General features: G+C 45.7%; 1 protein-coding gene across 2 annotated transcripts; it reads right to left on the bottom strand.

Annotated features, from left to right (window-relative positions):
* Positions 1 to 695: 695 nt before the first annotated feature.
* Positions 696 to 24644, bottom strand: n4bp3 (NEDD4 binding protein 3). Of its 2 annotated transcripts, none has more exons than XM_030368497.1 (10): positions 18526 to 18672; positions 7995 to 8257; positions 7729 to 7900; positions 6119 to 6355; positions 5354 to 5475; positions 4837 to 5041; positions 4610 to 4702; positions 3963 to 4214; positions 3036 to 3282; positions 696 to 1937 (listed from the first exon to the last, which is right to left on the bottom strand). In XM_030368497.1, the coding sequence occupies exons 2-10, from the start codon at positions 8234 to 8236 to the stop codon at positions 1519 to 1521; spliced, it is 1989 nt and encodes a 662-aa protein (XP_030224357.1). In that variant the 5' UTR covers positions 8237 to 8257; positions 18526 to 18672; the 3' UTR covers positions 696 to 1518. The 2 variants fall into 2 exon arrangements, with proteins under 2 accessions (XP_030224357.1, XP_030224356.1); XM_030368496.1 differs by lacking the exon at positions 18526 to 18672 and adding an exon at positions 24440 to 24644 and having other exon boundaries at positions 1519 to 1937.

Genomic DNA, 24644 nt, shown 5'->3' with positions numbered 1-24644 from the left:
CCATTCCACTGCAGTCTAATGTGTCTTATATCAGCAACCACGTGAGCTCTGGAGTTAAAATAAGCCCAGGTTTAAATAATGTAATAAATGCAAGGGTAACAACCTGGTGAGTCAGCCCCATCTCGTAACTATTCAGGTTTTGACCCGCTGTGGAAAACAAGGCAGCATGGATTCATTTCCTTACTCTCCAGAACGGCATCTGCATAGGCATTTGCATACATTTTGCAAATGATTCACACCAGCAAACGCATACAGCACAAAGCGTTTCGGATCGCACTTGAATGATCCCGTTCCTGACGTACTCATCTCCCTAGAAACTTCCAAATCTTTCCATTTTTTCTGTGGAACACTTCTTTTTTTCCCTACGGAAACACAAATTCCTGGAACAAAGGCTCCACCTGTTTCATCCAAGCTGATCTTCCACCCTCGGTTATATATACCGAAAAGGTATTTAGGGTTGGCCTTGGAGTTTTGGTTTAGGGATGGGGGTGGAATAGATATAATCCAATGAAAGACGGTTTCTAGACCCCAAAGGCCTCCTCTACAATGTGGGCAATGGGGTTCCAAAGCTCATGCCCCATGGTTTGTATTGGTGAATAAAATAGTTCTGAAAACAGGTGTAGGTCATACGGACGGGAAGGAGGCCTTCAGCCAATCAGGAACCATCTTGAGCAAATCTCTTCGATTTAGTATGCCACTGTTGATATATGTTTATTATTCAGTCCGAGCAAACATTATATACATTTTGTACAGTTATTCCAGTAAAAGAACACAAGTCACAGTATATCATCGCTTTTTTTCTTTGAAAACAGTTGCATTAAACATGGGGCAGATCAAGTAAGGTCTTCTCAGCTAGTCACTGAGCTGGGCATTGTTTTTTGAATATCATTTTTGTAGAACTCTGCAGAAAGTGAAACGATGCACTTATTATACAGTAAGTATACCCTTTTGTTTGGTAAAATAAAAATCAGTTTGAGTCATCTACAAACCGTTTGATCTGCTGAGGTGAGCTGGCGTCCCGGGGCAGGAGAAACAGGTAGAACTCAGCAGAACCATAGTGTCTGGCTCCTGGCTAGTCCTAATCCTCCATACTTAAGCCAGTGGCGTGGCTCTTCCACAGGCTCTAGGTTGTGCCCTTTATGCACAGACATTATGTGCAACAGGTGCTTGGCCACAAATCCCTTTGAATCCCTTTGAATTTGGATTAAAGAGAGTTCAGTAATTCCAAATATGTGTACAAAGATAACCAAACAATGGAACAGGTTACAAAACAAGTCGATTTCATTATCTTAAATACACAGAGGATTCTTCATTAGGAAGTCTGAAGGCTGGTTGGGCCATTCCCAAAGGTTGGTAGTGTTCAGTGCAGCTATTGTCAGCAGCAGTGTTTTTTCTGAGGGAGGTGTGGATGGGATCATGGGAGGGGAGCTCAAATCAACAAGGCGAGGGAGGGTTGACGGAGGGACAAATCCTGAAGCTTAGTCGTCAAGGAGTTACTACGTTCGTCGACCTGAGTGATCAGATCTCTGACGACTCGATTCTCTCAATCCACGGCAGGCCAGAGGAACGTCCGTCCTCTTCCGCCCTCCCGGACTCCGACGGGAACCCGTCCCGCTCTAGCGTCCCGCTCCCGCTGCCGCTGTTGCCGGCGGCAACGCCACCGCCACCTCTTCCCTCTCCTCCTCCTCCTCCTCCCGCCTTCTCCCAGCCCTCCGGCCCCGCCCTCGCCAGGTGTAGCTCCGCCTCCAGGGCCTCGCTGCGGTGGTACATGTCCAGGTAGCTGGCCTGCAGCTCCTTCTGGTAGCGGATCACCTTGTCCTTCTCGGCCTGCCACGTGCGCCTCTCCTCCTCGAAGGCGTCGGCCTGCGCCTCGCTCTGCCGGCGCTCCAGGAGCAGCTCCGCCCGCAGGCGGTCCTCCACCGGGGCCACGACCCCACCTGGAGGAGGAGACGGGAGGAGACATGGGGAGGAGGTGATTGGAGATGAGAGGAGGAAATGAGCGGAGAAGACGATTGGAGATGTTGGGAGGAGAGGGCAGGGGACATTAGGAATGGCAATGTGAGGAGGAGGTGATGGGCGATTAGAGGAGGAAAAGACAGGAGAGTAGAGGAGATGATATGAGGAAAGGAGAGGAGGAGAAGAGGAGATGTTAGGAGGAAGTGATAGGAGATTAGAGGAGGAAAAGACAGGAGAGTATAGAAGATGATACGAGGAAAGGAGAGGAGGAGAAGAGGAGATGTTAGGAGGAAGTGATAGGAGATTAGAGGAGGAAAAGACAGGAGAGTAGAGGAGATGATATGAGGAAAAGAGAGGAGGAGACCAGAGGAGATGTGAGGAGGAGGAGGTGACAGGAGAGTAGAGGAGGAAAAAGAATAGGGGGTAAAGGAGATGATACGAGGAAAGGAGAGGAGGAGACCAGAGGAGATGTGAGGAGGAGAAGACAGGAGAGTAGAGATTATGCGAGGAAAGCAGGGGAGGAGACGAGAGGAGACGCGAGGAGGAGGTGATAGGAGATGAGAGAAAGGAAATGAGAGTGTTGAGGAGATAATACTAGGAAAGGAGAGGAGGATGCGAGAGAGGTGATGTTAGGAGGAAATGTGAGGAGATGTACAGGGAGAGATGGCAGGAGACGTTTGGAGGAGACAACAGGGGATGAGAGGAGGAGAAGACAGGAGATGAGAGCATGGAATGACAGGACACGAGAGAGGGCGGGAGGAGAGGAGCGGAAGACACGAGCGGAGACAAGAGGACACGTTAGGAGGAGGAGACGATAGAACATTTGAATAGACGTGGGAGGATGTTAGAAGACGACGACAGAGGAATATGTTAGCAGGAGATGAGAATTCTTCATTCATTCTTTTTTACAATGTTAATGAACTCACAAAATTACCAAATAATTATGCATTACATAACAAATTTTGCTTTCAATCAAGCCGATGAACGTCCCTACACTGTATAACTACGACATGAAAGAAAAAGCGAGACCACTTGTTGTCTCCTGACATGAAGCGCGTGAGAGAGAGCGTATACTGTACCCGTGGCTCCGCCCGCAGCGGCGTCCTCCTCGTGCGATTGGCTGAGGCAGGTGTAGCGGCGCTGCAGCGTGCCCTGCAGCGCCGTCTTCAGCGTGTCCAGCTGGCCCTCGCGGCTCCGCAGCTCGCCGCGCGTCTCCCTCAGCTGGGTCTTCAGCTGGAAGATCTCGCTCAGCTTCTGGGTCACCTCCGCCTGGGAGTCCCGCAGCTGCTGCTTCAGCAGGGAGATCTCCCCCGACTTCTGACACACCTTGGGTGTGGGGTGGGAAGGAGGAGAGAGAGAGAGAGAGAGAGAGAGAGAGAGAGAGAGAGAGAGAGAGAGAGAGAGAGAGAGAGAGAGAGAGAGAGAGAGAGAGAGAGAGAGAGAGAGAGAGAGAGAGAGAGAGAGAGAGAGAGAGAGAGAGAGAGAGAGAGAGAGAGAGAGAGAGAGAGAGAGAGAGAGAGAGAGAGAGAGAGAGAGAGAGAGAGAGGAGAACATGTAAGAAAAACCAAGGTGGTTACGTGGAAAAATAACCGAGCCTTCTCAGTGCATGTCTTTGGTGCATTTTGGCTCTTTGAGGCTTTAAATAAATAAATACATATATTCCACTTGCTGATGGAAGGGACGACTTCAGCCATTGTTTCTTACACTATAATATTCACCACCCTGATCCCTGGCAGTGTTAGTGCCATGGTCGGGTCAGGCCAGCTGCACAGACCCACAGCTGAGCAAAACAGTTGAACCATCAACCACCACCCGTGTCTCATTCATAGATGAATAAATTGGATGGGACCTCAGAAAGCGCATTCATATTCACGTCCAGATGAATGATCAATACCCCACTGTATCCTTGTGTCCATCGTGTGGCAAATAATCTCTACTAACGGTGTTGCCTAACATTTGTTACCTTTAATGCTCAACAAACTCTGTGCTCCACCCCAACCACATACCTGCCAGCGGGTCTCCTCCAGGGTGGGGCTGACTGCGCCCACCTCCTCCTCCTCCTCCTGACCCTTGACCCTGCGGAGGCTGTCCAGCTCCTCTTGGGCGCGACCCTTCTCCTGCTGGGCCCGGTACAGCTGCAGCTGGAGGCTGCGCTGGGAGCGCTGGGCGTGCTGGGAGAGCTGCCTCAGCTTGGCGGCGTACAGGCCCTTGAGCTCGTCCACCTCCTTCTCCCACAGCCGCTGCTTCCCCTCGAACACCTGGACACACGCACAGGTCAGGGCCGGTCGCTCGGGCGAGATTGAGGATTGAGACTTCTTTGGGATTCGTAACAGAGGATGGACGATCCTCGTGTAGCCATCTTTTATCCGCTTTGGTTGGCAATCGTTTAATGTTTCTAAAATACTGATCAATTCCAATTTGACATAAAAGTCGTTTTTAATTTATTGAACAGCTGCAGTAGAAGAGCCTGCAGTATCTGTTACCATAGAAACGGGCATCATAAAATATTAGTGCAACACATACCTTGTTGTTGGTAGGTGTTAGTGTCTATTCCGGTGGTGGAGCATCATGTTTCCCAGACAACACATTACGCAATACGCAGACGTTCCCGTCTCAACCGAAGTTTGAGAACATGGAAGTGGCGTCCACCCACCTGAGCGATGGCGCCTTCGCTCTCGTCCAGGTTCCTCCTCATCTGCTTCAGCTCGTACTCCTTCTCCACCAGGCGCTCCTCTAGATCCCGGACCTGTGACCCAGGAACAGAGAGGTAGCAGCTCATACCGTTTCCCCGTCCGTCCACTCACACTCACACAAGAGATGCTTTTAAAAGGGGTTGCATCAAGAAGATCGATTCTGCTCTGTGTTCCACCACGCACTCACCACATCCTCCATGGACAGGGACAGGGGGAGCTCGTAGGGGGGCGGGGCCTCCCCCGGACAGGGCGTCAGGTGGCTCAGGGTGGCCATGCTCCGACAGGTCACCGCCATGTCGCCCCCCATCACGGCCCCCCCCGGGCCCACGCCCCGGGGCCCCATGCAGGAGCGGTCCAGGGAGCCGATGGTGTTGATGTGGCCCGTGGACGCGCTGGGGGGAACCCACAGTCGAATTAGAACCGTCTCAATGTGTAGCGCCGATCACTGACCGTACTTTCAGAGTAAGAGCACAACCATGTCTCCTAGAGCTACTCTGCAACTCTGTCCAGCTGTTCTTTAAACCTGGGTAGTGCAGCACTCAAGAATTTGAATGTTCTCACTGCCTCCCTGACACTGTCACTCGCTTTGTATAAAACAACTTACGGGGAGACTGAACGTGAATGTAAAACACCATCAGTTGCTCAAGTTCTAACATACAAGTCATAGAGCAGCAGTGTCATCTGATAAGGAAGCATGGGTCTACCTGATTTGAGACAGGTGTGGGCGGAAGGGCGGGCGGTACGGCGGCAGGCTGTTCATGGAGTTGTGTCCCGAGTCGGACATGTTGTCATCCTCTTGACTGGCGCCGCGCAAGCAAGCCAAGGCCTGGAGAGGAGGGGAAACGTCATGCTTAGTACCCATCAGTAATAACAAAAACAACGTGATTCATTGACTTTGACTCCCCTCGAGATCACAGAGATGAGGTGCGGCTGTTTTGTTCAAATAGGTGCTTCAGATAATAACGAGACAAGAGTCATGCAGGCTCAAGTATCGGTGATAATAATCATTTATACTGTTCATATTGTTTGTCCTGTTTGGCCCTGTTTGTCCTTTTTGTCCTTACTTTAGCATTTACTTCAGCATCTATTTTTGTTTTCCTTAGCACTACTTTATACTTTTATTTGTGTTGTATTATTTCCTATGGCTAACACTGCAGCTGTGCTGTAACACAGTATTTAAGCTAATAAAGTCCATCTATCCATCCATCCATCCATCCATCCATCCATCCATCCATCCATCCATCCATCCATCCATCTATCCATCTATCTATCTATCTATCTATCTATCTATCTATCTATCTATCTATCTATCTATCTATCTATCTATCTATCTATCTATAACTATATCCATATCGTTATCTATCTATACATAATGTATCATTAATTCTACCTCTGGGTATAAATAAAGTTATCTATCTATGTAACATAAAAGCCATGACCGCTGATGACTCAGTGAGGCGAGGGGACACCTTGTGGCCCGCGCTGGACGTTGCTGTTATCGTTGTGGTGTTGCTGGCTCTCCCATGGCGGGAAGGCGAGGAAGAGGAGGAGGAGGAGGAGACGGCCGGGGGCGGCTGGCCGTAAGCCTGGGGTATCCCGTTGTTCCTGTAGTCCAGGTCCTCTACCGGGGAGGTGGGGTACAGGTTCTGCATGGAGCTGAAGTTTTTGGGCGAGACACGCTTGAAGGCGGAAGGCCTGAAGTGAGTCTGTAGAGGGGGGGGGGGGGGAGACAACAGGAGGGTGGAACGGCTTAGAAATACTTCAAATGCTGCTTACGTTATTTCTAGCTATCTTAAGTAACTTTTCTTACACATAGAAACATAATCCATAATTATTAACTGCAGTGCAGACTAGACAAAATCCTCCTACACATTTTTTATCAGTCATTAAAATACATTAGTAATGCTGTGGCTTTTGAGGTGCGGCAAACTCACAAACTCTGTCTAGTGTGCTAGACTGTGTCTAGCTGTGTCTGTGTTCATAATCCATCAACATGGTTGAGGCCTCTGCTCTAAAACTGCCTTGGTATTCTATTCAATGAAGTGGTAGAAATTAGGTTGTCTGAACAAGTTGATAATGAGGAGGTGGTTAATAACTTTATCTTGGTTTATTTAACGGTTATGAGTCACAATTTACTCATAAACTACTTTTTCAAACATATAGTGGGCTAAGCTAAACTAATTTTTAAACAAATATAATTTACTAAGACATTTTCTTTGCCTATAAATCTAAAAAGCTATTCATAGTAATACAAACTACTTTTCGAGGTCATAGGTCAAAAATATTCTGGATCTTTTCCCGGTTCAAATTACTCTATTGAATCATTGTTTATTAACGGTATTTACACTTATGTACTTAGAACACTAAACCATTTAAAGCCATTTCGCTGTTTCACCGTTGAGACAGATACTGCGGTTTGCCTTTGTAGGGCAGTATATTATACTGAACGATTCATGACCGCAACGGTCAATTGATTTTATCGCGATTGCCAGGTTTTATTTACTTTTTTTACTTTATCTATACATCATTCTCAGCCTGACCAATTTAAAACGTCCAATCTGGCCGATGGCCAACAGTCATAAATAATTTAGAAGGCAGACAAAGGCCACTCTAACTGAAGTATGCAACCTGCTTTAGCCAAGAAGCTTACCCTTTTACTAGGGGTGTCCTTCTCTCCTTTATAGGACGATCCAAAACATATCTAGATACATGCGCTATCTGATTGGTCGAAGAATTTACTTATTTCTAGCAATCTGATTGGTTGAAATTTTGAATTTATTACGAGACACTTTGAAAGACCTCATAACACCAAGATCATAAAATCTGTTGCTCAACCAAAAGATCAACACCAACCGGGATTAAAAAGTATGATTGGCTTGCGTTAAATATTACCCAACTGATACTGCCAGAATGGAAACACATTCGTTATCTTTATATTCCCCTGATAAAAATCGAAATACCTGAACCATTGCTTGCAATTTTAAGTACATCCCATGCATTGTTTCAAAAAACGTTTGGGAAGTAGCTGCAAAATGCCGAAATAGCTTTCCCATCTCAACAACACACCAGCAGCAGTTACCTTTCCATACTTCCCGCCGATGGGCAGTGAGTTTTTCCCCACGTCTATTTCGGTTCCGTCTTTATTGTAAACCTTGGTGTAGAGGCTTTCATCCTCGAGCCCGTTGAGAGAAGTGCAGCCAGAGATAACTTCCGTTTTATTCCTACTTCCTGGATTTGTTCTTGGCTCCTTCCTGTTTTAAAGAAAAATCCCCCATTGAGTGTTAGCTGCCAACGAAAATGTGCATGCTGAGTGGACTTAAGCCGGCTTCACTGCAGCGCACCCACCTGCTGATGTTGAGGTAGTTGAGCAGGTCTCTCTGGGTGAAGCCCTTCTTCAGGAGCCCATTGCTTTGCCGGGGCCTCACCTGTGGCATGGCACGACTGTTCTTGGTCTGGGAAACGTCTGGCCTCTCCACCAGACTGCCTACACTTCCCATGGTGCAGTTGGAGGAGAGAGGCGGGGCCGAGCGGAAGGTCTTGCTGGAGGAGTTTCGCGTTCGAGGGAGGGTCTGCACCGAGGCAGCCATTGGTTACCAATGAGGCCGGCACTGGGAAAAAACAAAATGAAGAAATTACCAACACAGTGAGAGCTACAAGTGGTACTTGCATGTGTACTTGTGAGTAAACACGGCACAATGACTTCTTAATCAGAGTGATTCAGAATACATTTGAAAATGTCAATCATCATAGCTGGTGTTACAATAACTAGTAGTTCCTCCTCTTTCACTGAAGATGCCCTGTGTGCAATTAGCACACACACGCAAAAACCGGCGATAGCACAGATGTGTCTTGGACTGCTTTCGCAATCCAGACAGCTGTTACTGTGAACATAAAGACCAACATGGCTGACCACACAGTGAGTGCCGACTGCAGCATAGTGCTCTAATTTCATAATGACACCCTCCATATCACACAGAAATGCAAACTGCATGTACTTTCATTTTCCATATGGGAAATCTTTGCAATGAAGCCTCCCAAAAAACATAGACTGTTGCAACAAGGCACAGTGAAAGGGATGTTTGTGTGTTGAACTAAATTAATCACAGGAATAATCAACTAAGATTGAAACATTTTAACATTAACATGGTATCTTCATCATGGCATTTCAACCGTCGATTCAGTTTCCAACAGTGAGAGAATGGAAGATCTTCTCAAGGATCATACAACCTCACAAGTCTCTTACATAACTTCATAAACCATGATGCTGCATCCGGACTCAATCCCCCTCAAACCAGAGTCAACACAAGTATTTTGGGAAACACCCATTCCATGGAAAAACTGTAAAAATGAGGGTGCCTGAGTTTGTTCCCGTACTTCATGCATTAACATAATGATGTGAATGCAATTTATAGAGCATATGATGGGCAATTATAGGCACAGCCTGTGTGTGTGTGTGTGTGTGTGTGTGTGTGTGTCAACAAACCAAACCCAAACAAAACTGCAATTACTTGTCTGTTTATGATTATATTCCACCGTAGAAAGCAATATAAACTGCATATTTTTATCTTAGAGTCTCTAAGTTAAGACCGCATCGAGGATTTTTTATTGGAATACAATGGAACCACTAACACAAACAACCCTTATATTAGACTGTGATATACGTTTATATTCCATGCAAACACACAACTTGGCACATCTTTCTGGATCATTCCACGGTAATGTCTACGCCCTCCTTGTTTTATGATCCACATGAATCTAAAAGGATTCTGATTGGCCGGTCTGCGTTGAGCTACAGCAGCAGACGAGAGTAAGGTGTATTCCAAGGGCGTAAAATGGGGATTAAGAAGAGCACCAGAACCGCCATCCAAGTTGGCACTACAATCTCATATCCTTCTTAAGTCCAGCCTCTCATCGTCACTGTCACTCCCTCCTCCACCGCCCTCGACAGCAACCAGTGCCACAGCTCTCCTGTTCTTCTTTACCACTCCCTCTGTTCCTTGTGCTCAGACCGCCTCATTAAAGGCCTTTATATTGATCTCACCCCATTGACCTCGCCCTCCTTCCCAGCATAAACATCCCCGCCAGCAGCAAGGAGACATTCTCCAGGCTGTAAAACACACACAAACCTGCCTCTGCCGCCCTTATCCTACCTGGGACTCGGACAGAGATGAGAGGGAGGAGTATACAGACTGCAGATGTTCAATGGTGTCATTCATTACGGACATAGTCTATTGCCTCTGTTGCCTTAGGGTGGAGCGCTGTTGTGCGGGTGTGTGCTGTGAGTGTACACTATTCATGATGGATGTTTTCCTTTCTCGACAATGGTTTTACAATAGGGTTACATCCGCAATGCTGTCCACTCTCCCTGTTTTTAAAGAGTTGGTTTGACTGCAAGTGGAGACAGAGATTTCTAAATGGAAACACGTCACAATGTCATAAATGCAATACCATTAAAAGCAAATAGATTTTCTTTCTTTTTTGTTCCACAAAGATAATCATAAGGCATAAGGCATAAGTGCAAATTGATATAAGAGAAGGGAAATTCCTTTTTGGAAAATGTTAACAGATGGGTAGCCTACAATTTTATTCTAATAACTTTTTATGAATCATGTCAGAACTATTTATTAAAAATAACAGATCAGAGTAGTACTCGGCATTGGACGATCCTCAAACGTTAAGGGACTGGAAACCAATATATCGTCAGTGACAAAGTGACTGAAATCAGTTCTGACAGTCATCCCTCTAGTTCAGAGTTCCTCAACCTTTTTAATACTTAGGCTCAGTATGCATATTTGTAATATTTTCAAGGCCCGGTATAAGTTAATAAAAACTTAATGACAATAGTGGCAGGCTTCAGCATGATGGAGTAGTGGGGTTGGGATTGGTCTGACTGCATCTAATTTTTGTAGTCTTCATAACTATCTCTGCGGCCCTGTGGCAAATGGCTCACTGGCCAAAACTGGTCCGCGGCCCAGTGGTTGAGAACCCCTGCTCTAGGCCTAAACATTTTTTTTGGTTTGGTTCCGGTTTCCGACCGACCCTGTCAATTTATGTGCGACCCAAATTATTTTATGAGCTTTATTAAAATAAATAAATAAATAAATTTGATGCAAACTATAATTACGTTTTGGTACAGCAACTCTTCATTCTGTACAAGGATGAGCGAATTTTCTCGTTTTTTAAATGAAAACAACCTACCTATCATTCGCTGCCGCTGGAAAAAATAAAATAAAAAAATAAAATAAATTCCCTACCTACCCATGACCTCAACTGACAACCAACAGGAACCAAACTTTTTTTTTTTTTAGGCCCTAGCTCACACAGGCATAGTCAGATTCCTAGAGCCATTATTAAATCCTCTCTTCAAAACAGCATGAATGCACTATACTTCAAGAGAGGGGGAGAGGGGGGAGGTGCCCCCCTCTCCCCCCTCCCTGACGTCGACATCGATTACTCAGATGGTTAAAATAGCATAGCAGCTAGCGGGCGGTAAAGGGGAGAGGTATTCATGAGGCTTTCAAACAACAAAACATCCTGTGTACACATCTGGCTTCATGCATGCACTGACGCACGACTAGTTAGTCACGCCTAACCGCTGATGGGATACCGGTAACGTAATTAAACATTAACAATGCATTGTGTTAGTGGTGTGGTCGGGAGAAAACCTAATGGTTTATGTGGTTTTACGGGCAGGGCTGGTGTGTGACGCGTCAATACAGAAGTCAATATCGTGATCATTTAAGTGAAGGGATGCATCAATATATTGGTTATAATATAATATTTTTTGAGCCGTTTCCTTTTTTGTCTGCCAAGAAAGGTCTTGTCAGCGAGTAATTTCAATGCTTACTTTTTTAACAAGGCAGTCTTACATGAAAATGTATCTTTTACAGAACCCCATGACCTCTTACACAGGGGTTTAGGCCCCCAGTAGGCGGTACAGTATGTACTTCCTGTAGATTAAAAGCAATCAATGTTGGGCACGGAGCCGAAAAGAGAACAATACCGTCGAAATATCGGAAGAGTCACTTTGTTAAAAATCAATACACCAAATTAAGATCCCTATGGCTGGCTGAGTGAATCAGGGAGGAAGTGCTAGAGAAAGAGATAGAGGGAGTGAGCAAAAGACAGCTTTGGGGAAGATGGATATGAGCAGAAAATCCTTTTAGGCAGGGAGCACAAATCCGTCGGGCATTAGGAAATCTTGCGTCCAGTTGTTCTCCGTAATTGCCCAAAGGTTTATGGGCCAGGACTCAGGAGTACAGGAGGCCCTGCAAGATTTGCAACTCAGCCCCCAAACATAAGGGACCGGCACTTCACATTTTGTGTGAATGCGCACGTGTGTGTGTGTGCGTGTCTGTGTGTGTGCGTGTATGGGCGCTCGTTTGTGTGTGTGTGTGTGTGTGTGTGTGTGTGTGTGTGTGTGTGTGTGTGTGTGTGTGTGTGTGTGTGTGTGACTCGGTAAATTGTGGGGGCCTGGAGCCTTTGATAGTATGTGGATTGCTCTGCTTTTGATTTATGCTGCGGCGCTACAAAAAAGCTCTCATGTACTTGTTCAAAAGGAGTTTTTTCTTGAGGAGAACTTAAAAAGAAGGCCAACATCAACTACTGGTGCTGTTAAGTGACAGCAGGTGGAGCATACCGACTTCATAAGACTCTCACATCCTGACTTGCATCTGCTGGACTGCCAGCCCAGGGGTTATACTCTCTGCTAGAAACCCCAAATCTTTGGATAATGAACAATATGTACTATGGTTTGATATTTGACATGATGAAGTACAATTCACTTTAGCTCAATATATTAGATGATCAAACAAGCCTTTATTTCACAGCTGTCGGATTACTTCTGACAGCCACTTAATACTGAAATCAGCTGAAATTATATTGTTCACCAAACTCATCTTATCCCACTTGCTATCAATAAAATACAATAGAAAAACAATGGCCGCAATGGATTTGATCACAAATAATGTGACTTCATTCAATGCCTTGACTCTATCATATGTTTTGTTCTGAACCTTTTAGGCTTAGTGTTCTAGCTAGAACCGTACGTACTATGCAAGTCAGTTCAGTTGGATGAAAAATGTTGAGTCACTCAAAACAGTGTGACGTGTATTTGACGTGTATTTGACGCGCCTGACCCCTACCTGCTCATTAACGTATCTGACTTCCCCGTGCGTCGCTGTGGAAAAAAAAGGTGCTAAACAGTAAGTTAAACGGCTTCCGGGAGGGCACTCTCTGAGCCAGTGCACCAGTCATGGGGCCAACGGAAAAACACAAAGTAACTCATGGAAATAAACCCAGAGCGTGCCGTGGGGACACTCGGGCTGGGGGCCGGTCACCTCCGCATGGAGTATCCCACAGAGAGCCACAGAAAAGACACATTCCAGAGACGCTTGTGTTCACAACACAAGCTCAGGCTCGTCCGCGGCTTTTGATGTGCCATCGGCACACTCCCCCTCAAACACACACACGCTTCAATGTGTGTGCGCTTCACCTCGCTCAATAGAACACTGGCTGACGCACCGAAAGGTGTGAGCAGCTATCTGCCAAATGCTACAAAAAAAGACTTTGGTGCTCCACCCCTGTGCCAACCTTTCTCTCATCAGTCTCTCTCACTCCCCCTCCTACTCTCTCCTGTCCCATGATCAAAGTTTGTTGACGCGAGTGTTGGATACAGTATGGGTCCTGTTCAGACTCCCACACCAGCACACTTGCAGATGACACATTCCGTCCTCACTGTAGAAGGAGCTGTGCTCACAAGCCTACGAGCTGCTTGGCTAAGCACAGCCTGATACTTATATATATGGCCATATTATGCAGCGGCGTATCTCGGTAGCCCCGAGTACTTGTCCTTGGCGATTTGAAGAGCATTTTGAAATAATCCTGGGAATTTATATGACGATATATTTATTATTTGATTGTTTAATGAAAATGTTAAACTAAAATGTATTAATAGGCTAATTCATAATAAAAGGCAACTATAATGTTTCCAGACACAAAGAATTTCAGGGCGATCGTCAATTGTAAAAACTGCTGATGACAATATAATAATTGCGTAAAATTATGTTTGCAGCAGACTGTCAAACGGGGTTGTAACTCTGCTCCCCTTCCACTGCTCGGTAATAGATGACTGCTGTGTTGTGTTTTACTGCAGAGGTTTGACTCAGCAGGACGGGGCTGGCGGTCTCAGGAAGCTTCTGCCAGCGGAGCTTTCTATGGGCCAGGCTGACTGTACACTGCAGTGACGGGCAATTAACACATTAGAAAGGTTGGCAGCACTAGGAGAGAGAGGGCACAAAGAGGATTCATCTGGGCACACAGAGAGAGCGCTGCATCTGAACAGAGCGTAACCTCCAGGGGGATTTGAACAGTTCGGTGGACCGCTGTTGTCTTACAATAGGATGAATGCTTACATTAGTAGCATGGGTGGCCACAGCGGGAAGCTAACCCCTAACCCTGGGGCTGTAACAGTCAGTTGTGCCATGCTCGACCAGCTGAGCAAGGCATGCGTGACCCCTGTCAAAGAAATTGCTCATGCATAAAAACAGCATAAAACATTAAAAAGCCTTAACAGTGCTAGAAAGTGAGTATTTTCTCTTTAGTGTTAGGTTGTTTCAGCAGCCTGTGACATGTGGAATTTGTGAACATCTGGAGGCTCAAGGTGCTCAGGGCCAGGCAGAGAGCTGGGAGGAGGGCAGTGGTGCTGCACATATTGGCCCTTAGCAGGCCAGGCTGTAATGAATGAGCTCCGGGGCCCATAGGCATCGCAAAGCAGCAGCACTCTATAATTATCAGGAGTTTATTCATTATGGGATGGGGAGAAGAAGACAGGCAGACAGACAGACAGAAAAAGGCAGGCAGACCGACAGACTAACAGAAAGATAGAGGCTACTTCATGGAGCCTTGAAGTCAAGTCAGGAGAGTATTTCGGCTGAATTCGCAACGCATTGCTTCTCTGGGAGAGATCTATGCAGCGCTAGGTGCTGGGTCGAGTATACAGTAATGTACACACATGTTAAAAATAAGCATTTGGTGGTGAACTGACCCAAGGCCCACATGAAAACTGTGTGTTCAGCCCTTCTCACCACTTGCTATGAGATATGAAGAAGTGGTGGCCCGCTACTTCTTCATGTAAAAAGATGCGCAAGTACTTTTTATTATGACTTTTTGCACAACGAGACAGGATATACCAACCAATAAACTCACAGTAGACAGAAACCCAGTGCACCTGGTAAAAATAAGAAATAATATACAAATTCAAAAAATGTAGTTAGATATAAAGATGGATAATAGATTCAGGTCAATTATAGTAAAAATTTACTAGGAAAGAAAAAGCATGTAAATATATTTATGCCTTAAAGTAATAACAGTTTTCTAGACTGATGACTATGTGACTTCCCCATACACTACTGTTGTGTCTGGGGAAACATAAGATATTTTCCACCGGTGGTCAGTGACATGATTGCCGCGCTATTTTGACTCACACGCCTTCCATTGATGGCAACTGCTTGAGACTTGTCAGGGGCCAAAAGGTCAACGTTTGACGTAAAAGACCCCATTGAGACCAAACTGATCTAGCCAGACAATGTCGGCCATGGAAAAAAGTACTGCACACTACTGGCATTATCCTACGAGCTCCGACGCGTCAATCAGGGATAAAGCTGGAGGCCGCGATCCAACCCAAATATGGTTTGCGTGATCAAAATACTAATCCCAGATTTCCCTTTTAAATCTGGCGCTTGCCTGATACTTTCTTTTGGAACATGTTCATCTTTTTGAACATGTTCCTCTTCGATAACCGATAAAACCTTTGTATCGCACTGATGACCTTCTTGTTACGCATTGAACCTGCTCTAGCTAGGCTAATTCCTCAGACCAATTCAGCCCATCACCATCAACCACTATCATCCTGGCCGATAAGCTTCGGCCCCCTCACTGTCCAATCTGACTGCAATGAATTGTATTTGTGGAGCAATTCAAATCAAACAACCTGCTACACGGCCTCAGTATGGCTGTTGGACTTATCAGGGACGCCTGTCTGGGGTCCATTGGCCTTTTGTCAGACCCCATTGATCCGGGCCTTACCAGTGTTTTGATAGATGGCTGTACGGACGAGAGAGCGGCGAGGACAGCAGTACACTGGGGAGCAACATGGGAAGAGGTCGATGTAGTCTGATGTTGATCTAGAGTCCCAGGACTGTACAGTCGATACTGTACTCTGCTCATGTCAGCATTGATGAATATCTAGTTCACATCCTGACTTTATACAGGACACGACCTGAAAAGGATATGTGTACTATATTTATTGTAAAATATAGACTGTAGTATCGTGGAGTTGTATCAAGTAATTGTTTCGACAGTGTCTATTTGCGGCACCTGGCACCGTTCATAGGCTAGGTACTATGTACAAGAATAGGACTTTATGCACTTGTACTGACATAATGCCCATGTGATTCTAAATAACAGAGGGGAGAACAAGACCGATATCAAAGGCACTACAAGGTAAAGTGCTACGTAGGTAGCGGCACTATGTGAATCACAAAGAGCAAACAGCATAAACACACACAACGTTTCAGTTTTGTTGTTTTTTGCTGATCCTGAATCCAGTCCAACTCCTGTGTTTGGCCTCCTCTCCCCGGGTGAGGTCAGACACAGTTGTTTGCTGAAATATATTGACGAAAGTGTGTTAAGCGCAGAGCAGCGGGCCGTGTTTGCAGTGTATGATGGGGAAGCGTTGGAAGGGAACATTCCGTACATTTCTAACTAGCTAATTATTAATGGGGCTCCCTCTGGTAAATGGTGCATAAGCACTGATGGTAAGGCTGTGGGGCTGTGGCCATTAGCACAGGGCTAATGGATTTCTGTCCCAGGCAGACAGAGGCGGCTATTCCTGCGTTTACAATTCAGGAGACTGAGAGTTAAAGGTGCACTGTAGTGGAACGGACGAGGCAGAGATGGAATATCATTATCATTATTTCATCCCTTTTATTTGTGTATATAATCCCATGAAAATAAGAAAGAAGGTTGTGTTTTTGTTATCTTAAACCAGTGAACCCACAGAGTTGGTCCTCCTCCACAGAGCCCGCCATGATGCACCACCATGTTTCCACAGTAGCCCAGAACAGACATAAAGCTTTTAATCCTAATCACTATCTTACTCATAAACTCTTACCTACAGTTTGACAGTCTGTAGGTCTACTTAATAATATATCAACGAACCTCATCACTTGGTGGTGGGTGTGGCAATCAGTTGGTTGCAATCTGCAACCTCACTCTATATGCCACTAAATCCTACAGCACCTTTAAAAAATGCACAATTTCCTGTCACTCCTAGGAAACATTAAACCCCAGTCCCCAATAACAGGCCCACCGTTGAGTAGAAAGAGGAGAGGTAGCCAGGAGTAATAGCTCTAAATTAAGCTTATAAAAGAGAAACGTATGTGAACGTGAACCTTCCACAAAAGGTCCTCTATCTGCCGCTACAAAACAGAAAAGGCTCCATTGTTTGCCCCTGGTAAGGGTTCATGTAGGAGCCACCACACCGTGATTACAGCGATGCATTTAGAGTGACTCCCACCCAGTACATCAACTCACACCTGAACCACTTTCACTAAACAGCAGGTGCGTGAGAGAGAGCGCACCAGCCCACACACACAGTTTAGAAGAATGACCTAAAACATTACTTGTGTATAGTACTATGATGTCCATTGTAATTATCCTCCGCAGTGAGACACCCATTGTGCTATAACTGTCCTGGGTCCCACTCTTTCAGTCTTCTTATTATGTGACTGTGATATCGGCTGAATCGCAATGGAGAGAAAATATATCTCAAACTGTTGTATGCCTCACTCCTCTGTTTTGTGTTCAGCCGGCCACTAGTAGACAGAAAATGAACCGGGTGAGATAAGTGCAGCGTGGGTAAACACTGATGCTGATGCCACATTTTTTCGGCATTACCCAAAGTTTCTGTGTAAATAAGGTTAGCGTTTGGTGTTAGCGAGTGCTGAGTAGAAGAAAATAATCGGTGGGAAACACCGGTTTTGAAATCCCTCCATCGTGGCCACTATTAACACGATGGGCCGGTTGGCAAAGAGAAGACTAAACTACAAAGATCCAACAATAAACTCAAAAGCTACGGCATGACACAATTAAAAGTAAGTTAAATATAGTGATGAATGCAGAGGCTGCCACGATAATTAAGATGCCACAATAAAAAGAAACTATCAAATTTTGAAAACAAAGTTAAGACTTCCTGAAACATTGTTCTTGTATTTACAGAGTGCAATCATTTTGAGTGCCTGTCTTAGGGGATTTCCGAGGAAAGGATTAAGCCAGTCAGACCAGTGGATTCAAATATCACCTCCTTGGAAGCTGGAAAATGTGTGTGGTTCTACATCACAAACATCAGAACTTCCTCACTGACCGTAGAAGGATCCCAGCCTACACCTCTCCCATCGCTGCTTCAAATAAATATGGATATGCTCATATTGACTCATATGGATGTGAAAAATATATATTCATAACTGGTGGTTCTTCTGCTATTCCTGGAATATTGTGGGTGTTATACTGTGTAAAGCATGTTCCCATGCAGTAACTTTACAGTTCATAGCATTTTATCAACAGAGATGATTATAATGTGTACACTTGCACTGACAGGTTATACAAGGTTCACTTTTGTTCCTGATTTACAATAATAACGGATGATTACAATAGCCAGCATTGTGAGGAACTGCTAGCATAGTAAATGAGTATACAAAAGTATACTAAACTAAACAAAATCCACATTGACAAAAGCTATTTGAACAGATGTGTAGCAGTGATGTAAAGAATGCTGAGGTTTAAAATCAAAAAAAGGTTCATGTAACAGATAACCTACCTGCTACTTCTGTTCAGCTCTGTGATCCTTATCCCATGTTGTGTCAAACGCTCGCTCTCTGTCTCGCTCTATATCATGCCCCAGCCAGTGTCACTCAACACAACTTTGTGTGTTGCCATATAAGTTAAACTGAGAGGGGAGGCGGAGATTGGAGGAGGCTGAACTCTAATGCAGTCTCACTGTCTTAACCTCCTCCCTTTTTCTGCAGAGCCATAAAGGAGAGTGTCCCACCTCACCTAAGGGTTTTAGGTTAGTTTTTTCTGAGCTGTGCCAAAAGAGAACCCTTGTCCCAAAGTTTAAAATCACAGAGGTAACCCATCATGGTTTATTATATGGTACTATGGTACGATAGTATATGGTAAAATACTATGGTATGTTCAGGTACAACGGCATCCTATGACTCTATAACACTCTCACACAAAATCGAAACTCTTCGAATGTATTATTTCACATCCTCTTTATTTTGTACCCGCATATGACGCAATTAATGTGGGTTCCACACAAGTCCGAAGCAAGATGACAAACGACCCAAACAAACAACCCCCCCCCACCCACACCCACAACCCCACATAACCCTCATTCTCGCTCTTTTTGTGTGGATAATTCCCACAGAGATTCCTCTTTTTGGACCCAGCGCGGTCAAACCCGTTCTCCCGGTTCACAGACAAAGGAGCAGGATGTGAGATGGTTCATGCCAAGCGGCCCGGCCGGCCCTGCTGTTGACACGGGACAGACACGGCCCCACCAGGCGACTACTCAGGCTGCATATAATGCACGGGTATGTTTGTGGAAAGTTAAACGCACAATAGAGGGGGGGGGGGGGGTGGAGGGGATCAGACTGGTCTACAGAGAATGACAGAACAGGAAGATGGAGGGGGGATGATCGGAGGAGGTGAGTAAACGACGGCAGGGAGAGAATGAGACCAAGATGTAAGGACGATGAGGAGAAGGAAGCGGATAGGTACGTCTCTGTGTGGACTGACGAGATAATGAGTTACCCCCCCCCCCCCGACCCCATTCCTTCCTGGGAGGCTTGCTCACAGCGTGGGTTCCGATGCCCTATCGTTTTACACAGAGAGTGAGAGAGAGAGAGAGAGAGAGAGAGAGAGAGAGAGAGAGAGAGAGAGAGAGAGAGAGAGAGAGGGAGAGGGAGAGAGAGAGCACATTGTTTGCCTCCTCCCTGAGAGAAGAGCTCTCTCTGGTCTCCCTCGGGGCGGGATGGGCCCCAGGGGTGGGGGCTGATCTGACAAGATGTTTGGGAAGCACGATGGAAGCGAGTGAACGGATGGATTGTGCAGACCCGATGAGAAGTCTTGGTGGAGCTCCAAGTAATAAAGTGCCCTGCCCCGCAGATATGCAGCACCCCCTGGCAGACAATCAAAGACATTCCCTTAAAAGTGAACATGGAATGCCTTTTTATTTTTTTTATACAGTGCCTCGAAAGCCGCTGACTAGACCACATGAAGTATAAATTATGAATACAGAGAAGATGAATGAAAGGGCAATAGCCCCCAAATGAAGCAGTGCTCAGTAACACTTTATTATCCTTAACGAGTGCACCGTCCTTGTCATTACTGGTGAGCCTTGCAGCCAGGCTTCAGACCAGATTCCGCAGATGATAGCGTTGTTGTCGGGAGATTCTTAACCGTCTCTCTCCTCACACAGCGGAGGTAGCTGAGGGTCGCACCTGGGGGTACGCTTTGCTTGAGTGTTTGGCAGGCTGAAGGGAAGTGCAGCAGTAAAAGAACATAGGGAACAGTACAGAACACGAGCAGGCAGGAAATGTGAGGAAGGATAAACAGACACATAGATGTGATTGAACTGGAGATAGACACAGAGGCAACTCATAAAAAGGGGCAGGTAGTAAGGGTCTGCTAACAGCCTCATCTACCTGTCTGACTGGAAGGTATGAGGAGACCTTTTTTGGACCAGACTAATTTCCTCCTAGGATCCTGCAGTGATCCTCCATAACAAGACGGAAACCAGCTTTTGGAACTATGCAGGCTAAGGGAAATCCGCCAAATCTGTCAACCTCTGTATACATAGCATCAGCAGTGATTAATATAGCTGCTTTGTGACTCAAGAACAAAAGGATTTATCTCACATTTTTTCATTTATTTTGCTTTTTTAAGGGAAATGCCAATATATATACAGGCTTTTGTAATCAGTATTGAGTTGGTCCAGTGGATCAGGCTTTGTTCCAAAACACTGTCAGGTTGGATCCCTAGAGGTATAGACAAAAGCTAGGCTAAGGATTAGATCAAATAGTGTAAAACAGCAAGAATTTCAAGAAAGACGCAAGGATTTGGACTGTAACTGCCAAACAATTGGCATAAAAAGGCATAGTACTATACCGGGCTTTACTAACAGAGTACACGTCGGTATCTATCAATGCCAGTTGAGGGTGTGGCGATACATCGGGTAGATAAGCCTACGCAATGAAAACATTAAGAAATAATCAGAACAAGCTTATGACAAAACTTACACCAGACCCTGTCCGAGCAGCCGGATGCCGGCAGGCTAAGATGCGAAGGGGGGCTATTTATATCCACCATCGGAGCGAGGGACATTCAGAGACAAAGACCCCTACTAGGGGTCTTTTTTTAACCCTCCCATGCGCTGACCTTTCTTCCGCTGAAGGTCATTGAAGTCCCAGCATTTCTGGCAACTACACAATAGATTTAGAGGAACCATTGGATTTGCGTGAATGTTTACTAAGTATTGCATAACATCCGTTTGCTTCTACCAGCCTTTTCTTTTTTAAGTTATGCAAGCAAGGTGTTATTATTATTCTGGTTTAGAAGTTAAGGATTTATGGATCTGTGATTGCATCTGAAGTGCTGAGGCCCCTTGGGCTGGGCTGACACCATGTACAAACACTTCAGCCACACTCAAACCTCACAGGTGGAGAGTGTTGCTACACTCTAAACTATACAATGGCATTAGGCAGTTGACCTCCTGTCAGGTATCCAATCCCTTACGATGTTGACAAAGACCAAATACCTCAGTGCCAAACTGCTTTTTATTTCTATTTACATGTGTAACCCAGGAATTGGCTTCCACTGATGACGCGAGGAACAAGAAAGTATTCCAAACTTCCTTGTATTGGCTCGCCAAACAAACCTAAGCTCAGTATGGTATGCATGTTCAAATATAAGGACTGAAATAGAAAAAACACAGCCAAACTATTCCTGTTAGGATTTACCACCTACACACACACGCTGCAAAGAATCTTCCAAACTCGAACCATCCAAAGGGCGTAATATTAGCTGATATCAAGCCAATTAAACATTATAGCACTTTATCGACTGATAAAGTTCTGCTTAAACTGATACAACTGGAGCTTATCAAATTGGTGCAATGTGAGACTCTCCCAGCACAACCAAGCCTCTACTTTGTAATATAAAGTATTTGAGTCGCTCCACATCTGTTACAGTCAAGTAGCTTAGAAAGAAATTAACATTGACTTACATTGAAGGAAAAAGCAGGCGCTAGCCATTCCAATCACTGCAACATGGTGGGTCATAGATTATGTGTGTGTGGCTAGCTAGATTTACTACGGCAAAGCCTAGTGCTGTGGATGGCGTGCAGCTCTGTCTGGTCTAGAGGGCTAAAGGGCTTCACGTCTTAGGGAGGAACAGTTCCAACAGTTCCAAACAGTCTTTCAGCCGGTCGGTCGGACCGAGCAAACCTGGGCCAAGGCCCCAAAGTGATTGCCTCTCGGCGCAGCCATGCTTTAATCGCTTCGACAGACAGCCCCTCAAGAGAGAGAGGATGAGTCCACAGCGACTGCCAGGGCGTGAGAGCACTGTGTTTAATCCCATCCGGGCACAACACTTTCCCCTCAGAGCATTCCAGCTCGCCCCATACTGACCGTCCATAAGCAGTCTGTCGGATGAGGAGGGAAGAAGCGTAGGGTTAACAGGATGAAGGATGGACAGCAGCTGGTTAGAAAAGGTAGGGAGGGAGGAACTAATGAGGGAGGGAAGACCCAGTGGAAGTGTAAAAGGAGGGGAAAAGGTGATTATCGGATGATTAGCTGGTCGGCTGGCCTGAGGGTCGGAAAGGTCTGTCCACTAAAACAGAAGCAGCGGACTGTTGTGTGTCTGCTGGCCTGGGGTATATTGCCTGGCGGGGCTTTGCACCAACTGACATTCTTTGCACGGGTCAACGAGACCACTCAAGCCACAACAACGCTAGTTACTCATAAACACTAGACACGCAAGCAATGACATTATTTGGGGGTTTAAAAAACAACTTTATTCGTTGTAGTTGTTTTTTTTACAAGAAGCCATGCAGAGCCTTGGATAAGCAAGCACTGAGGAAACTTGTCTGATGGGAGGGTTGTTGATGTCGAAAAGTACTCCTCATCAACGTTATTACGAAAAAGGAGGCAGAGAACATTTCACTCTGCATCTCTTCTTTCATTATTTTTTTGCTCTGCCGGGCTAAGCAGCCGGCCGGCAGACATCCAACGGTCAGCAGAATCCCTGTTACATCAGCTGCCAGCGCTTTTAAGAACTCTCTCTCTCTCTTTCTCTCACACACACACACACACACACACACACACACACACACACACACACACACACACACACACACACACACACACACACACACACACACACACACACACACACACACACACACACTACAAACAAATGCGTTCACACACCCAGAGCCGCGGAGGACGTGTCAACCTCCTGGGAACCCAAACAGCTGAATCTAGAGATCTGGTCAGCTGTTAGACCAAAGAAAGAAAAGAGATGCCCCCCCCCCCCCCCCTCCAGTTACAGGGTCTCTCCTTAAGTTACAGGGGCCGGTTGGCCCCGCAGGACCTGTGATAAGGACTGATCTTAAAAGCTCACCTTGTATCTAGTCTACAATCTGTCTTATTTTTCTTTAACTGACAGAGATAACAAATAATATAGTGTTCTTTAGGGATCGAGGACCCAGGCTAAAAGACACATCTTTGTGGGTCGAGGATAACCACAACGCAACGTTTTATCGTTGACAATTCTGATGGGAGCCGTTCTCATTGAGACCGTTTCTGAATGTCCACTGACTCTGTAATGTAAAAGCGGTATTTCACCCAGCTTTTGGCTTTTAGTTTTTTTCAGGATGAATCTACAGTTCAAAGCCATTCCAAAGATACACAACTGTACCATAAATCATGTCAGCACACTATCAGTCTGCTTTTCTTTTTGTTTGAAGAAAGTTTAGAGCACTTGTTAAACTTCAGCCCGTTTCTTCCCAGGACTATAGAAGCACGCAACCAGAGCTTGACCATCCTCTTGTGAATGCACTATGATTGGGCAGAGGTCAGAGGTCACCTGTGGCCTCTGGTCTCCACGACAACAGCCTTGCAATCTTTAAGACTGACCGACTCCCTCCCCCGCCACTCAAACACTCTTTCATACGGCCTCTCTCACAGCGACACACACACACACACGCACGCACGCACACACACGCACACACACACACACACACACGCGCACACACACACACCCTTTTGTCCCCAAACTCCAGGGCATCAAAAGAGACGTAGGAGTTCGTTCTTCCACCCAAACATTTACAGGCCAAACACATTACTATCCACGGCAGTCCCCTTATTTTACCCCTCGCCAAGGGACCACAAGATGACAAGATAGATTGTGCTTCTCCTCTCAATCTCTGTCACCTCCACGGACTCTTTGAAAACGGCAAATAAGTAGCATGAGATAAACGAGACTATTGCCTATTTAGTCTTGTTGTTAAGCAACCATCATGAGCAATGCAGCAACAACGTTTTCAATTTAACCTGCAGATAGATCATGCATTAAGCTATAGCAGTAGTATAAGCATGTTAATGAGTCCTTGGTTAATGCACAACTATACCCTCTAATCCCAAAATGATTGCAAAATCGGCGCTCACCATATTTCGGACGTCGGACATTCCTTGAATTTAGTTAAAACGATCCCAGTGCGGAGTTTGACTCGTTATAAGTGTATAGGCCTATGAGTTTGAATTATGGCGTGTATATATGGATCCGAAGATAGGTTGATCCACGTCTATGAGCAGGACGTTCCGCTGGGTCGGCTGTGTAGAGAGAGAAGCAGACAGAGTGCTGGGACGTTTC

Source organism: Gadus morhua, chromosome 10 (genome assembly GCF_902167405.1).
Source record: "Gadus morhua chromosome 10, gadMor3.0, whole genome shotgun sequence".
Taxonomy (NCBI): Eukaryota; Metazoa; Chordata; class Actinopteri; order Gadiformes; family Gadidae; genus Gadus; species Gadus morhua.
This window is presented reverse-complemented; position numbering and strand designations above follow the sequence as displayed.

Excerpts from the sequence above, each read along its gene's own strand:
- n4bp3 (XM_030368496.1), bottom strand. The coding sequence starts at position 8,236 with ATGGCTGCCTCGGTGCAGACCCTCCCTCGAACGCGAAACTCCTCCAGC. Across the intron at positions 5,476-6,118 it reads CGTCCAGCGCGGGCCACAAG|GCCTTGGCTTGCTTGCGCGG; the intron begins GTGTCCCCTCGC and ends CCTCCTCTCCAG. Across the intron at positions 1,938-3,035 it reads CGCTGCGGGCGGAGCCACGG|GTGGGGTCGTGGCCCCGGTG; the intron begins GTACAGTATACG and ends CTCCTCCTCCAG.